At 47.4% G+C, this 13,973-nt stretch overlaps 1 protein-coding gene across 4 annotated transcripts in view; it reads right to left on the bottom strand.

Moving 5' to 3' along the window:
* The window catches only part of tpd52l1 (tpd52 like 1), a 59,554-nt gene extending 52,515 nt beyond the window's left edge, over positions 1–7,039 (bottom strand). For 3 of the 4 annotated variants that reach the window (XM_038799735.1, XM_038799737.1, XM_038799736.1), the window contains exon 1: positions 6,826–7,039. In XM_038799735.1, coding sequence (XP_038655663.1) covers positions 6,826–6,844 — 19 coding nt within the window. In that variant the 5' untranslated portion in view covers positions 6,845–7,039. The remainder of the gene's footprint in view (positions 1–6,825) is intronic. The other variant, XM_038799738.1, reaches the window with a different exon arrangement.
* Positions 7,040–13,973: the final 6,934 nt, after the last annotated feature.

Below are 13,973 nucleotides of genomic sequence, written 5' to 3'. Positions count from 1 at the left end.
CATGGAATCATAAGGAGACAGCAAACTTAAGAGTATTTAAGGGGAAGCTAAATAAATACAGGAAGGATGGGGTCAGATGAAGAAAGGTTGAAGGACGTTCATGAGGAACATAAAGGCATGGCCCTGTTAGGTTGTAAATACAATGTATTGGTATGTAGTATTATTCTAATAATTTCCTTGCCTCAGCACTGAAGTCAAAACAAACTGAACATAAGAACTAGGAACAGGAGTAGGCCATTTGGCCCTTCGAGCCTGCTCCGCCATTCAATGAGATCATGGCTGATCTTTTGTGGACTCAGCTCCACTTTCCGGCCTGAACACCATAACCCTTAATCCCTTTATTCTTCAAAAAACTATCTATCTTTATCTTAAAAACATTTAATGGAGGACCCTCTACTGCTTCACTGGGCAAGGAATTATATAGATTCACAACCCTTTTGGTGAAGAAGTTCCTCCTAAACTCAGACCTAAATCTACTTCCCCTTATTTTGAGGCTATGTCCCCTAGTTCTGCTTTCACCCGCCAGTTGAAACAACCTGCCCGCATCTGTTCTATCTATTCCCTTCACAATTTTAATGTTTCTATAAGATCCCCCCTCATCCTTCTAAATTCTAACGAGTACAGTCCCAGTCTACTCAACCTCTCCTCATAATCCAACCCCTTCAGCTCTGGGATTAACCTAGTGAATCGCCTCTGCACACCCTCCAGTGCCAGTACGTCCTTTCTCAAGTTAGGAGACCAAAACTGAACACAATACTCCAGGTGTGGCCTCACCAACACCTTATGCAATTGCAGCATAACCTCCCTAATCTTCCTAATCTTAAACTCCATCCCTCTAGCAATGAAGGACAAAATTCCATTTGCCTTCTTAATCACCTGTTGCATCTGTAAACCAACATTTTGCGACTCATGCACTAGCACACTCAGGTCTCTCTGCACAGCAGCATGCTTTAATATTTATCATTTAAATAATAATCCCTTTTGCTGTTAATCCTACCAAAATGGATAACCTCACATTTGTCAACATTGTATTCCATCTGCCAGACCCTAGCCCATTCACTTAACCTATCCAAATCCCTCTGCAGACTTCCAGGATCCTCTGCACTTTTTGCTTTACCACTCATCTTAGTGTCATCTGCAAACTTGGACACATTTCCCTTGGTCCCCAACTCCAAATCATCTATGTAAATTGTGAACAATTGTGGGCCCAACACTGATCCCTGAGGGACACAACTAGCTACTGATGGCCAACCTGAGAAACACCCATTAATCCCCACTCTTTGCTTTCTATTAATTAACCAATCCTCTATCCATGCTACTACTTTACCCTTAATGCCATGCATCTTTATCTTATGCAGCAACCTTTTGTGTGGCACCTTGTCAAAGGCTTTCTGGAAATCCAGATATACCACATCCATTGGCTCCCCGTTATTTACCACTCTGGTAATGTCCTCAAAAAATTCCACTAAATTAGTTAGGCACGACCTGCCTTTTATGAACCCATGCTGCGTCTGCCCAATGGGACAAGTTCTATTCAGATGCCTCGCTATTTCTTCCTTGTTGATAGATTCCAGCATCTTCCCTACTACCAAAGTTAAGCTCACTGGCCTATAATTACCCGCTCTCTGCCTACCTCCTTTTTAAAACAGTAGTGTCACCTTTGCTAATTTCCAATCCACCGGGACCACCCCAGAGTCTAGTGAATTTTGGTAAATTATCACCAGTGCATCTGCAATTTCCCTAGCCACCTCTTTTAGCACTCTGGGATGCATTCCATCAGGGCCAGGAGACTTGTCTACCTTTAACCCCATTAGCTTGCCCATCACTACCTCCTTAGTGATAACAATCCTCTCAAGGTCCTCACCTGTCATAGCCTAATTTCTATCAGTCACTGGCATATTATTTGTGTCTTCCACTGTGAGGACCGACCCAAAAAACCTGTTCAGTTCCTCAGCCATTTCCTCATCCCCCATTATTAAAACTCCCTTCTCATCCTCTAAAGGACCAATATTTACCTTAGCCACTCTTTTTTTGTTTTATATATTTGTAGAAACTTTTACTATCTGTTTTTATATTCTGAGCAAGTTTACTCTCATACTCTATCTTACTCTTCTTTATAGCTTTTTTAGTAGCTTTCTGTTGCCCCCTAAAGATTTCCCAGTCCTCTAGTCTCCCACCAATCTTTGCCACTTTATATTCTTTTTCCTTCAATTTGATACTCTCCCTTATTTCCTTAGATATCCACGGTCGATTTTCCCTCTTTCCTTCCTTTTTGTTGGTATAAACCTTTGCTGAGCACTGTGAAGTTAACAATCTGCAAGCCATTCGATCATGCAGATATTTTTAATTATTTATGACTTAACATAAGAAATGTAAGAAACGAAGCATATGAGAAAAGACTGGTAGCTAACAGAGACAAGAACTTAAAAATATTCTATTGGCATATAAATAGTAAGAGAACTGTAAAAGGAGGGGTGGGCCCACAAAGGGGATTTACGCATGGAGGCAGGGAACATGGCTGAAGTGCTGAATAATATTTTGCATCTGGCTTTACCATGAAGAAGCTGCTTAAGTCATTGAGAAAGGTGAGGTGCTTGAAACAATGGATGGACAAAAGAGGTATTAGATAGGGTGGCTGCACTAAAAGTTGATAAGTCACCAGTGATGTAGAAGCGGTTTCAAGACCTGTGTATTGAGTCAGCTTCCACGTGGAGTTATTCCCTGTGGCTCAGCTCAGTACAGAGAGGAACAAATATGACAACTTGGATATAGATGGCTTATTTAAACAAGCTTGTTACGTATACACGGAGAACAGACTGGATATCGGCCAAGACCTTTTCTGCCGAACAAAGACCAGAACACAGTACTTATACAATGTTCAAAAATCAATAGCCCACCCAAGTTGGACGCGATCCAATCCCTGAAGTTGCTACTTTTAAACTTATCCAATAGAATCGCACGCAGTGTTTAAACTTCACCCAATAGAATTGCAAGTAGCACATGATTGATCCTCATCCTGACAGCTGTGTGCAGCCTGTGCTGCTGTGAGATGCAGAACAACAGAACCAGCACCTTGAATTATTTCACAAAGACAATTGGGCGGGATTCTCCGATCCCCCACCGGGTCTGAGAATCACTGGGGGGGGGGGAATCTGCGGGTGGGCCTGTGCCGTGGGGGCACTCTTTCCCTCCGCGTCGGCCTCTGTAAGGCTCCGCCAAGGCTGGAACGGAGAAGAAACCCCCTGCACATGCGCAGGAAACACGGCGGCGGTTCTGCGCATGCGCCAACTCACACCGCCCCTTCGCCACCGGTTGGCGCGGCATCAACCCCGCCGGCGCCGGCCTAGCCCCCGGAAGTGCGGAGGATTCCACAACTTCCAGGTGGCCCGACGCCCATGTGGTCCACGCCGCTCCTGCCGCCCGCGTCGGGCCGTCCCTCCAATTGCGGGAGAATCCCGGCCAAGATGTCAGAAGGAATGTCCTTTTGATCAAGTTAGCTATCCTAAATCCCATTTGACTACTTATTACTGCTATGTCCTAAAAATACATGTTTAATGGTTAATAATGATTACTCAGTCCTATAGTTCATCTCAATCCTTAATAAAATAACTTATGTAAAACTTTTCTAATGGCATGCTAATGATTCAGCTTTAAGAGGTACCATCGCTGAACCCCCCCCCTCCTTCAACCAGCATCAGATGAAACGCATCCAAGAATACAGAGAGAAGTAAGGGCGGAAATTGCAGAGGCACTGACTACAATCTTCCATGCCTCCTTAGTACAAAGGAACATCCAGAAGACTGGAGGACTGTAAATATTACACTTTGGTACAATAAAGGGTACAAGGATAAACCCAGTAACTGCAGGCCAAATATTTTAACCTTGGTGTCAAGGAAGGTTTTTAAAAATGATAACCTGGGATAAAATTAGCAGTCACCGTGAGAAATGTGTTGAGCTAACTTGCTGGAGTTTTTTTTGAAGAGGTCACAGAGAGGATTGATGAAGGTAACGTAATTGATATGGTGTACATGGACTTCCAAAAAGCATTTAATCGAGTGTCATATAATCGGCTTGTGAGCAAAGTTAGAGCACATGGAATAAAAGGAACAGTCGAAGCATATATACAAAATTGGCTCAGTGACAGGAACCTGATACTAGTGGTGAATGGTTATTTTCATATTGGAAGAAGGTACATAGTGGGCCTCCTCGGAGTTGTGTTAGGCCCCGTCCTTTTCCTGCTATATTAAAAACAATTTCAAAATTTGCAGACAATAAATAATTTGGAAGGATGTGAACTGTGAGGAGGAAATCGATAAGCTTCAAGAGGACAGAGACAGATTGGTGAAATAGGCAGATATCTGTGATTCCCCCCACCCCCCCCCCCCCAATTAAGGGGCAATTTAGCATGGTCAATCCACCTTCCCTGCACTTCTTTTTGAGTTGGAGAACGTGCAAACTCCACATGGACCGTGACCCAGGGCTGGGTTCTCGGCGCCAAGAGGCACCAGTGCTAACCACCGTGCTGCCCAGCAGATAAAAATTCATGCAGAAAAATGTGAAGTGTTTCAATTTGGTCGGAAGAAAGAAAGGCAATATAAAATATAAAGGGTTCTATTCTAATGAGAGTGCAGGAGCAAAAGGGACTTGGAACTTTATGTGCACATCATTGAAGGTGGCAGGGCAGGTTGCGACAGCAGTTAATAAAGCATATGGGATTCCATGCTTTATAGACAGGATATAGAGTTGAAAAGCAGTGAAGGTACAATAAACCTGCACAAAACACTGGTTCAGCCTCAACTGGAGTTCTGTGTCCAGTTCTGGGCCCCACACTTTAGGAAGGATTTGAAAGAATTAAGAGAGGATTCAGAAAAGATTCACGAGAATGGTTCCAGGGCTGAGGAATTTCAGTCATGTAGATAGATTGGAGAAGCCTTTTCCTTGGAGAAGAGCAGGTTGAGAGATTTGATAGCGCTATCCAAAAACATGTGGGGTCCATACAGAGTAGATCTGGATGAAACTGTTCCCACTGGAGGAAAGAATTGAGAATCTGAGGACTGACCAAAGAAGCAATGGCATGATGAAAAGCTTTTGTATGCATTACCTGAGAGTGTGTTGGAGGCAGATTCAATGGGGAATTCCAAAAGGGAATTTGATAATTATCTGAACAGAAATAAATTGCAGGGCTATGGGGGAAACAAAATGGGGCGAGTTGCTCTTATGGAGAGCTAGTAGACATGATGGGTCAAATAGCCTCCTCCTTCGCTTTAAATTCTATGAATAGAATTTCAAAATTAAAAACCCAGCAGCTGAACCCATGCACATCAGCAAAATTGTGAGGCCAAATGATCCACTGAACAAAGAAATATACTGAAGCAGAAACTTCTTGTGAACTTTTAGAAGATGTCCCCATTTGTTTTTGCACGTAATACAGGAAAGAATACATTTATTGTTTATTGCACTGTAACTGAAACATAAATAGTAACGAGAAACAGAAATGAATTTAAACATTAAAACAGAAAAAAATAATCTGTTTTTCAAATTTTAGAAGTGCAGTTGATACACTCAAGAAAATACAAGAATCAGTCCTTTCTTGTGATTACCATATTTAGACCAGTAATTACACATGTTTTAAATGTACTGGCAGACAACCAGGAGCCAGACTTGTGTTTAAACCAAAAGACTCTTTATTTTTCCACCTAAGTCTCCTGCTAGATTTATGTAAACAATTGCACTATATTTACATAAGCAATTTACAGTCATGCTTGGATAGTGGCAGCTGATTGCGATACTGCTGACATTTCTTTTGAGGTTGGAGTTAAGGCACAAGGTTGAGGCAGCCAAAAATGTTTTGCCTCTTCTGATCTGAACCACACCGATTCCCAAACACTTCAGGAGATGTTCAGTTTTAATATTGGGATGTAAAGTTGAAAAACTGTTCTGTTGCCGAACACTAAGCACCCCCCTCATCTCAAGAACAGAATTTATTGTGGGCACAGTGTCACTGGAAATATACGTTCCTAGATATGTTACTTAAATAAGTCAAAAGAAATTAAAGGGAAGTTGTGAGGAAGTCATGCCTTGTATAGGGTACATTTATAATATTTTTCCTTGAAGAGGAGTGACTAGCTTCAGATAATTTCCAAATACAAGATCCTTCTTTTGAAAACACCAAGTTCAAGTTTTTCTGCCCCCCCCCCCCAAAGTGCCTCTGGAGTGGAGGAAGAAGGTAACCTTGAATTAGGTGCTTACGTCTGGTGCTACATTTCCCATTCTTCCAAACATCTGTCATGGATTTAAAGCAGTCGATTCAGTACTCATCTATGTCCAAGCCGTTAATACTTGGCGTGGGGAGGGAAAACAGGCACACGAGAAATCTGTAACTCCAAGGCAACACATAGCCCTGGTACAACAGCAAGACCCAGTTTAGTTTAATATTGGTGGCGATCCACCATGGGGTACAAGTCTGTGCAATGAATGCAACCAACTCCAAATTGAAAACTGATCAATCTTAAATTGAGTAGCGACTCCAGATTAATGGTGTTTTGAGATGCACAACCTTACTCAGACATCACCTTTAGTTGCTGAACAACCTGAGTTAATGCTGAGGTGACACAACCAGCTCAGCTGGAAACCCTGTCCAAAAAACATGTCCACTGCAACAAGAGGCTTTGGGAAGATTTTTTTAAAATTGGAGAATTTAACGGATTATGTCATGATCATGTCAGTTTGAGACTTTTAACCTCGTTCTTCTCTCCTCGTCCCTGCTAACTTCTGGGGGCCCATCGAGAAGGGATTCAGCTTCGACACACACACACACACCCTTACCATGCTCAACGGGCTCCATCAGCCTCCCTCCCTGTTAGAGGAACGGATCCTACTTCCCCGCTTCGACCAGACTTCTTCACAACAGACCGCGCTCCGTCCCAGCAAAGCTTCAGCGTTCAGCGTCGGAGTATTCTCATTCTCAGCACCGGTTGGAGGACTCGCACTTTCATTCGACGCAGCAGCGCCGCTGCCAGTTGGAGGACCGGCATTCTGCGTTGTCACAGCAGCGCCGCTGCCAGTTGGAGGACCGGCATTCTGCGTTGTCACAGCAGCGCCACTGCCGGTTGGAGGACCGGCACTCTGCGTTGTCACAGCAGCGCCACTGCCGGTTGGAGGACCGGCACTCTGCGTTGTCACAGCAGCGCCGCTGCCGGTTGGAGGACTAGCACTTTGAACGGACACTGCTGCCGGTTGGAGGACTAGCACGCTGAATGGACACTGCAGCGCCGCTGCCGGTTGGAGGACTTGCACTCTCATTCGACGCAGCAGCGCCGCTGCCGGTTGGAGGACTAACACTCTGAATGGACACGGCAGCGCCGCTGCCGGTTGGAGGACTAGCACGCTGAATGGACACACCAGCGACGACACTGGGCGGTTGACGCAGGTAACTGCAATTCTTGACATGGGTCATAATTGAGATGGGAATATAGGAACAAGGAATAGACCATTTGTACTCTTTGTTCTGCTCATCTTTGTTCTGCCATTCACACGTTTTAATATTTTGATGTGCCACTATTGGCACCCTTCTTAGCCTTAATCACCGCCATTTATATTCATTTTATCTTCTGTCCTCCCCATCCTTGTCTATCTCCATCTCTTGCTGGCCCTCTATCCAGCCCCATCACTCCCCCCCCAGTATAAATCTGAACCTTCCAGTTCTCTCGAGCTTTGACAGAGTCATCTAGTTTCAAAACGTTAGTTCTCTCAGACCTGTTAAGATGGTCCAGTATTTTCGGTTTTTGATTCGTACTCTGAACCTGTTCTGCCATTCAATTGGATCATGACTGATCTGTTCTCAACTCCATCTGCCCATCTTCCTTCCATAACCCTTTACATCTTTTGCTGAATAAAAATCTTTCAATCAATTTGATGAATGGTAATTTAAAAAAGTTTATTTATGATGCGCAATCAATAACTACTGAAACGAGGATGTAGTCCGAATTGAAGGCTTTAATCAACAAGATGTTTCTCCAGCAGCTCGAGTACAGAAAAGGCCGGCTGCTGGGAAACATGGGCTCTTATACTCTGCCTCACTGGGCGGAGCTACCTCACATTCTGATCAATGAAATACAAACCACTGGGCCAATGAGCAGCGAGCCTTCTCCACCAATGGTGGCTCAGCACTCCCAGGTACCGTAGTACCTCTAGTCATACTACCACATTCACCCCCTGTTGATGGGGGGGGGGGGGGCTGCTCGGCCGTCCAGCCATGACTGACAGTCCGTGCGGGTGGGATAGCTTACTGGTAGTATGACTAGTGATATGGTACTACACTCCTCTCGAACGGCGGCTGGCCACTGGCCCGTAACTATTTACAGAGACAGAAATTGTGTTATAGAACATAGAACAGTACAGCACAGAACAGGCCCTTCGGCCCTCGATGTTGTGCCGAGCCATGATCACCCTACTCAAACCCACGTATCCACCCTATACCCGTAACGTAACCCAACAACCCCCCCCCCCCATTAACTTTACTTTTTTTAGGACACTACGGGCAATTTAACATGGCCAATCCACCTAACCCGCACATCTTTGGACTGTGAGAGGAAACCGGAGCACCCGGAGGAAACCCACGCACACAGGGGGAGGACGTGCAGACTCCACACAGACAGTGACCCAGCCGGGAATCGAACCTGGGACCCTGGAGCTGTGAAGCATTTATGCTAACCACCATGCTACCCTGCTGCCCCAGGGTATATACATGGCGTGTGTAAAGAGAAGAAAAAAAAGTCGATCAATCGTTCATGTTGACTCGATCAGGCCATCAGTCCTCTGCGATTGACGGAGTTTTGGCAGAGACGTCGATGGAGATGCGGGCGTCCATGACTCCGGGAGCGATTATCCGGTCCTCGTGGCGGCTTCAACACCCCGAGACAGCGCTGGTAAGGATGGTCGGGCCGGGGAGGGGGCGTCTAGTCCTCTAGGCGGCGCAGATGAGGGGGTTGGCGGCCCAGGGAGGGGAGCGCCTGTAGAGTGCAGTTGTGGGTGGGGGGGGGGGGGGTCCCGGCCTAGCCTGTGGGGGAAACGGTTGTCCAGGGAAGGGGGCTACGGTGAGGGGTGCTGGTGGGGGGGGGGGGGGAGGGTGGGGCTGGTGACGAGGGCGGTGGAGGGTATCCGCGGGCGCCAGGTCCGTAGAGAGACCGTGTCTTGTCGGCTGTCGGGGTGCTCCACGTACGCGTATTGCGGGTTAGCGTGGAGCAGTAGGACCCTCTCGACCAACGGGCCTGACTTGTGCACCCGCACGTGCTTCCAGAGCAGGATGGGCCCGGAGACTGCCAGCCAGGACGGGAACGGGGTCCCTGAGGAAGACTTCCTGGGGAAGACAAGGAGACGTTCGTGAGGTGTTTGATTAGTTGAAGTGCAGAGCAGAGACCGGATGGAGTGGAGGGCGTCTGTGAGGACCTCCTGCCAGCGGGAGACTGGGAGATTTCTGGACCGTAGGGCCAGTAGGACGGTTTTCCAGACCATACCATTCTCCCTCTCAACCTGTCCGTTACCCCAGGGGTTATAACTGGTCGTCCTGCTTGAGGCAATGCCCTTGCTGAGCATGAATTGACGCAGTTCATCGCTCATGAAGGAGGACCCCCTATCACTGTGTATGTAGGCGGGGAATCCGAACAGGGAAAATATGCTGTGGAGGGCTTTTATGATGGTGGTTGTGGTCATGTCGGGGCAGGGGATGGCGAACGGGAAGCGGGAGTACCCATCAATTATGTTGAGGAAGTGCATGTTGCGATTGGAAGAGGGGTTCGAACCCGGGTCCTCAGCGCTGTAGGCAGCAATGCTAACCACTGTACCACCGTGCTGCCCTTCTGGTGACTGTTCTGACCTCCTCGCTGGAGTAGGGCAGGTTGCGGGTCTTCACGAAATGGAAGAAGCGAGTGACCCCCGGGTGGCAGAGGTCCTCGTGGAGGGCTCAGAGGTGGTCCACCTGTGCGTTGGCACATGTGCCGCGGGATAGGGCATCAGGAGGCTCATTTAGCTTCCCGTGATGATACAGGATCTCGTAGTTGCAGGTGGATAACTCGATCCTCCACCGCAAGATCTTATCATTTTTTATCTTGCCCCGCTGTGCATTGTCGAACATGAAGGCCACTGACCATTAGTCTGTGAGGAGGGTAAACCTTCTGCCGGTCAGGTAATGCCTCCAATGTCGCATAGCTTCTACTATGGCCTGTGCTTCCTTCTCGACCGAGGAGTGGCGGATTTCGGAAGCATGGAGGGTGCGCGAGAAGAAGGCCACGGGTCTGCCCGCTTGGTTGAGGGTGGCTGCCAGAGCTACATCAGACGCGTTGCTCTCGACCTGAAAGGGAAGGGTCTCGTCGATGGCACGCATCGTGGCCTATGCGATATTCGCTTTGATGTGGCTGAAGGCCTTTCTGGCCTCCGTCGACAGGGGGAAAGTGGTAGTTTGTATGAGGGGACGGGCTTTGTCTGCGTAGTTGGGGACCCACTGAGCGTAGTAGGAGAAGAAACCGAGGCAGCGCTTCAGGGCTTTGGAGCAGTGAGGGAGGGGGAGCTCCATAAGGGGGCGCATGCGTTCCGGGTCGGGGCCTATCACTCCATTTCGCACTACGTAGCCAAGGATGGCTAGGCGGTCGGTGCTAAACACGTATTTTTTTTAATTGTAGGTCAAATTTAGGAGTTTTGCGGTTTGGAGGAATTTGCGGAGATTGGTGTTGTGGTCCTGCTGGTCGTGGCCGCAGATGGTGACATTATCTACATACGGGAACCGTAAACCGTATCGGTCAACCATTCGGTCCATCTCTCGCTGGAAGACCAAGACCCCGTTTGTGACACTGAAGGGAGCACTTAAGAAGTGGTAGAAATGCCCGTCTGCCTCGAACGCAGTGTACTTGCGATCGCTCGCGCGGATGGGGAGCTGGTGGTAGGCTGACTTCAGGTCTACCGTGGAGAAGACCTTGTACTGTGCGATCCTGTTAACCAGGTCGGATATACGGGGAAGAGGGTACGCATCTAGTTGCGTAAACCTGTTGATGGTCTGACTGTAGTCTATGACCATCCTATTCTTCTCCCCGATCTTTACCACCAGAACTTGTACTCGCTAGCGGCTGTTACTAGCCTCGATGACCCCTTCCTTCAGAAGCCGCTGGACGTCAGACCTGATGAAGACCCGGTCCTGGGCACTGTATTATCTGCTCCTGGTGGCGACAGGTTTGCAATCCGGGGTGAGGTTTGCAAACAGGGAGGGGGGCTCGACCTTGAGGGTCACGAGGCTGCAGACAGTGAGGGGAGGTATAGGGCTGCCGAATTTAAATGTTAGACTCTGGAGGTTACATTGGAAGTCAAACCCCAGGCGGTGGCCGTGCAGAGGTGGGGGAGGACGTAGAGCCTGTAATTCTTGAACTCCCTCCCCTGGACTGTGAGGTTCGCTACACAATCACCCTTTATCTCGACCGAATGGGAGCCCGAGGCCAGGGAGATTTTTCGATTGACGGGATGGACAGGAAGAGAACAGCGTCTTACCGTGTCGGGCTGTATGAAACTCTCCGTGCTCCCAGAGTCGAGCAGACAGGACGTTTTGTGCCCGTTGATCAGCACCTTCATCGTCGCTGTAGAGTGGGTGCGGGGGTCGAGACTGGTCCAAGGTGACTGATGCTAGTCGTGGCAGGAGATCGGAGTCGTCATCAGGCTGTGGTCCTCGGAGCCGGTCCAAGGTGGCGGCGCCCACTGGTCGCACATGGCGTCGGAAGAACAAGATGGCGGCGCCCGGAGGCTGCACGTGGCGTTGGGGGGGGTGGGGGGGGGGGAGGAGGACGGTGAAGTTTGCGGGCCACACGGGCCCGTGGAGAGAGTCGGCCCGGCGTCCCGCAATCGCCGCCTGGGACCGTAGCGACCCCCTGGCTTGGCAGACTGACATAAAATGGCCCTTCTTACTGCAGCCCTTGCACGTTGCCGATCGGGCTGGGCAACGCAGTCGGGGGTGTTTTGCCTGTCCACAAAAATAGCAAGGGGGCCCAGCGGGGTTTCCAGGGCGTCACGCAGCGCAGGCCTGAGGCAATTCAGAGTCCATAGGGGAAGAATAATTCCACGCTGCCCAGGGGGCCGTCGCGCGATCGAGTACGTATGAGTGGGCATTTCGGTAAGCAACGTCTAGTGAGTTAGCAAGGGCCCGTGCCTCCGTGTGCGGAACTTGGCTATAAGTTTCTCCTCGGTGATTCTGCATTGAAATGAAATGAAAATGAAAATCGCTTATTGTCACGAGTAGGCTTCAATGAAGTTACTGTGAAAAGCCCCTAGTCGCCACATTCCGGCGCCTGTCCGGGGAGGCTGGTATGGGAATCGAACCATGCTGCTGGCCTGCTTGGTTTGCTTTAAAAGCCAGCGATTTAGCCAAGTGAGCTAAAGTCGTGCGTCCTGAAGGCCGCCAGTTAGTGAAAGCCTGGAATCATAGAGCCTGGTTGTACATCCCTTGAAACTTTAAGACAATTCTAGATTCTTACGATACCTAATCTAATTTCTTAACAGTTTAAACACTTTTAGGAATTTTTAAATTTAATGATTCGCAATTAGGGTATGTAAGCAATCAAAAACATTATTCTGCTTCCAAAAGTTATATAGAATCATAGAATGGGTACAGCATGATTCTATGAACACCATTTAATCCATTGCGTCCATGCCAGCTCTCTGCAGCATCAATTCAGCAAGTTCCACACCCTTTCCCACTCCACTGTAATTTTCCCCGCAACCCCACCCCCACAAATTGTTTCTGTTCAAATAATTGTCCCACCCAATTATAATAATAATCTTTATTAGTGTCACAAGTAGGCTTACATTAACACTGCAATGAAGTTAATGTGAAAAGTCCCTAGTCGCCACACTCCGGCGCCTGTTCGGGTACACTGAGGGAGAATTCAGAATGTCCAGTTCACCTAACAAGCACATCTTTGAGGACTTGTGGGAGAAAACCGAAGCAGTCGGAGGAAGCCCATGCAGACACAGGGGAATTTGCAGACTCCGCACAGACAGTGACCCAAGCTGGGAAGCGAACTCGGGTCCATGGTGCTGTGAAGCAGCAGTGCTAACCACTGTGCTGCCATGCTGCCCTGAACTGAAGTTCCTTATACCGGGAATTCTCCTGCATCGTTCTGCATTTCTTTCTCAATCTGCCCTTCCATCTTCAATGATTTGTGCAAATGTGCCCCCAGGTACCTCTGCTCATGTGTTCCCTCGATATGGGTGGTACTGTACTCATCAGTCTCATGTTAACCCTTTATGTGCCAGATCCTACCACAACAGAGTTTACCAAATCCAACAGCAGCTTGGGATGTTTTCCGATGGGCATTTAACCTAATTTTAAAATGGACGCTTCATGATACTTGTTCATTATTCAGCTATAATTATGGCGATGTAAATAATTATTTTAAAATTATACTGAGTTATTTACCTTTTTGTTTACTTGAAAATTTATCATAATTGCAAGAGTGCTCGAAAGAATTGACACAGCAATACCTAGATAAGCCTTTGCCAAAGGGTTTGTGTGTTTGGCAGATATCAATAAAATATAAAATCAATGGAGAAGATGAATAACTGAAATCTCATCTTGTTGCCAAACATTTACTGAAACTATAAGTATTTTCTGAAGTAAGAGTGAAGTATCATGAAACATTCATTTCTTCAAATAATTAATAACCAACAGTCCACAGCCAATGCAGAATGGACTCATGTTTAGTGAACATTTATTTTGGTGCTTTAGGTGTTTTCAGTGTACGGTACAGAATGATCTCAGTAGAGTGCAGTAATAAAGTATAATTACCACGTTTGCAAAAAAGATTCCCATTGGATTGTAGCAATGAATGTAGCAGTGAATGTTTATCTGTTTTGTTGACACTTTTACTATTGGAAGATTAACTTTTGGAAAGCGATTTTCTTATTTTACATATTGATTTTGATAACATTTTCTAGTA

The sequence above is a fragment of the Scyliorhinus canicula genome, chromosome 6, assembly GCF_902713615.1.
Source record: "Scyliorhinus canicula chromosome 6, sScyCan1.1, whole genome shotgun sequence".
Classification (NCBI taxonomy): domain Eukaryota; kingdom Metazoa; phylum Chordata; class Chondrichthyes; order Carcharhiniformes; family Scyliorhinidae; genus Scyliorhinus; species Scyliorhinus canicula.
This window is presented reverse-complemented; position numbering and strand designations above follow the sequence as displayed.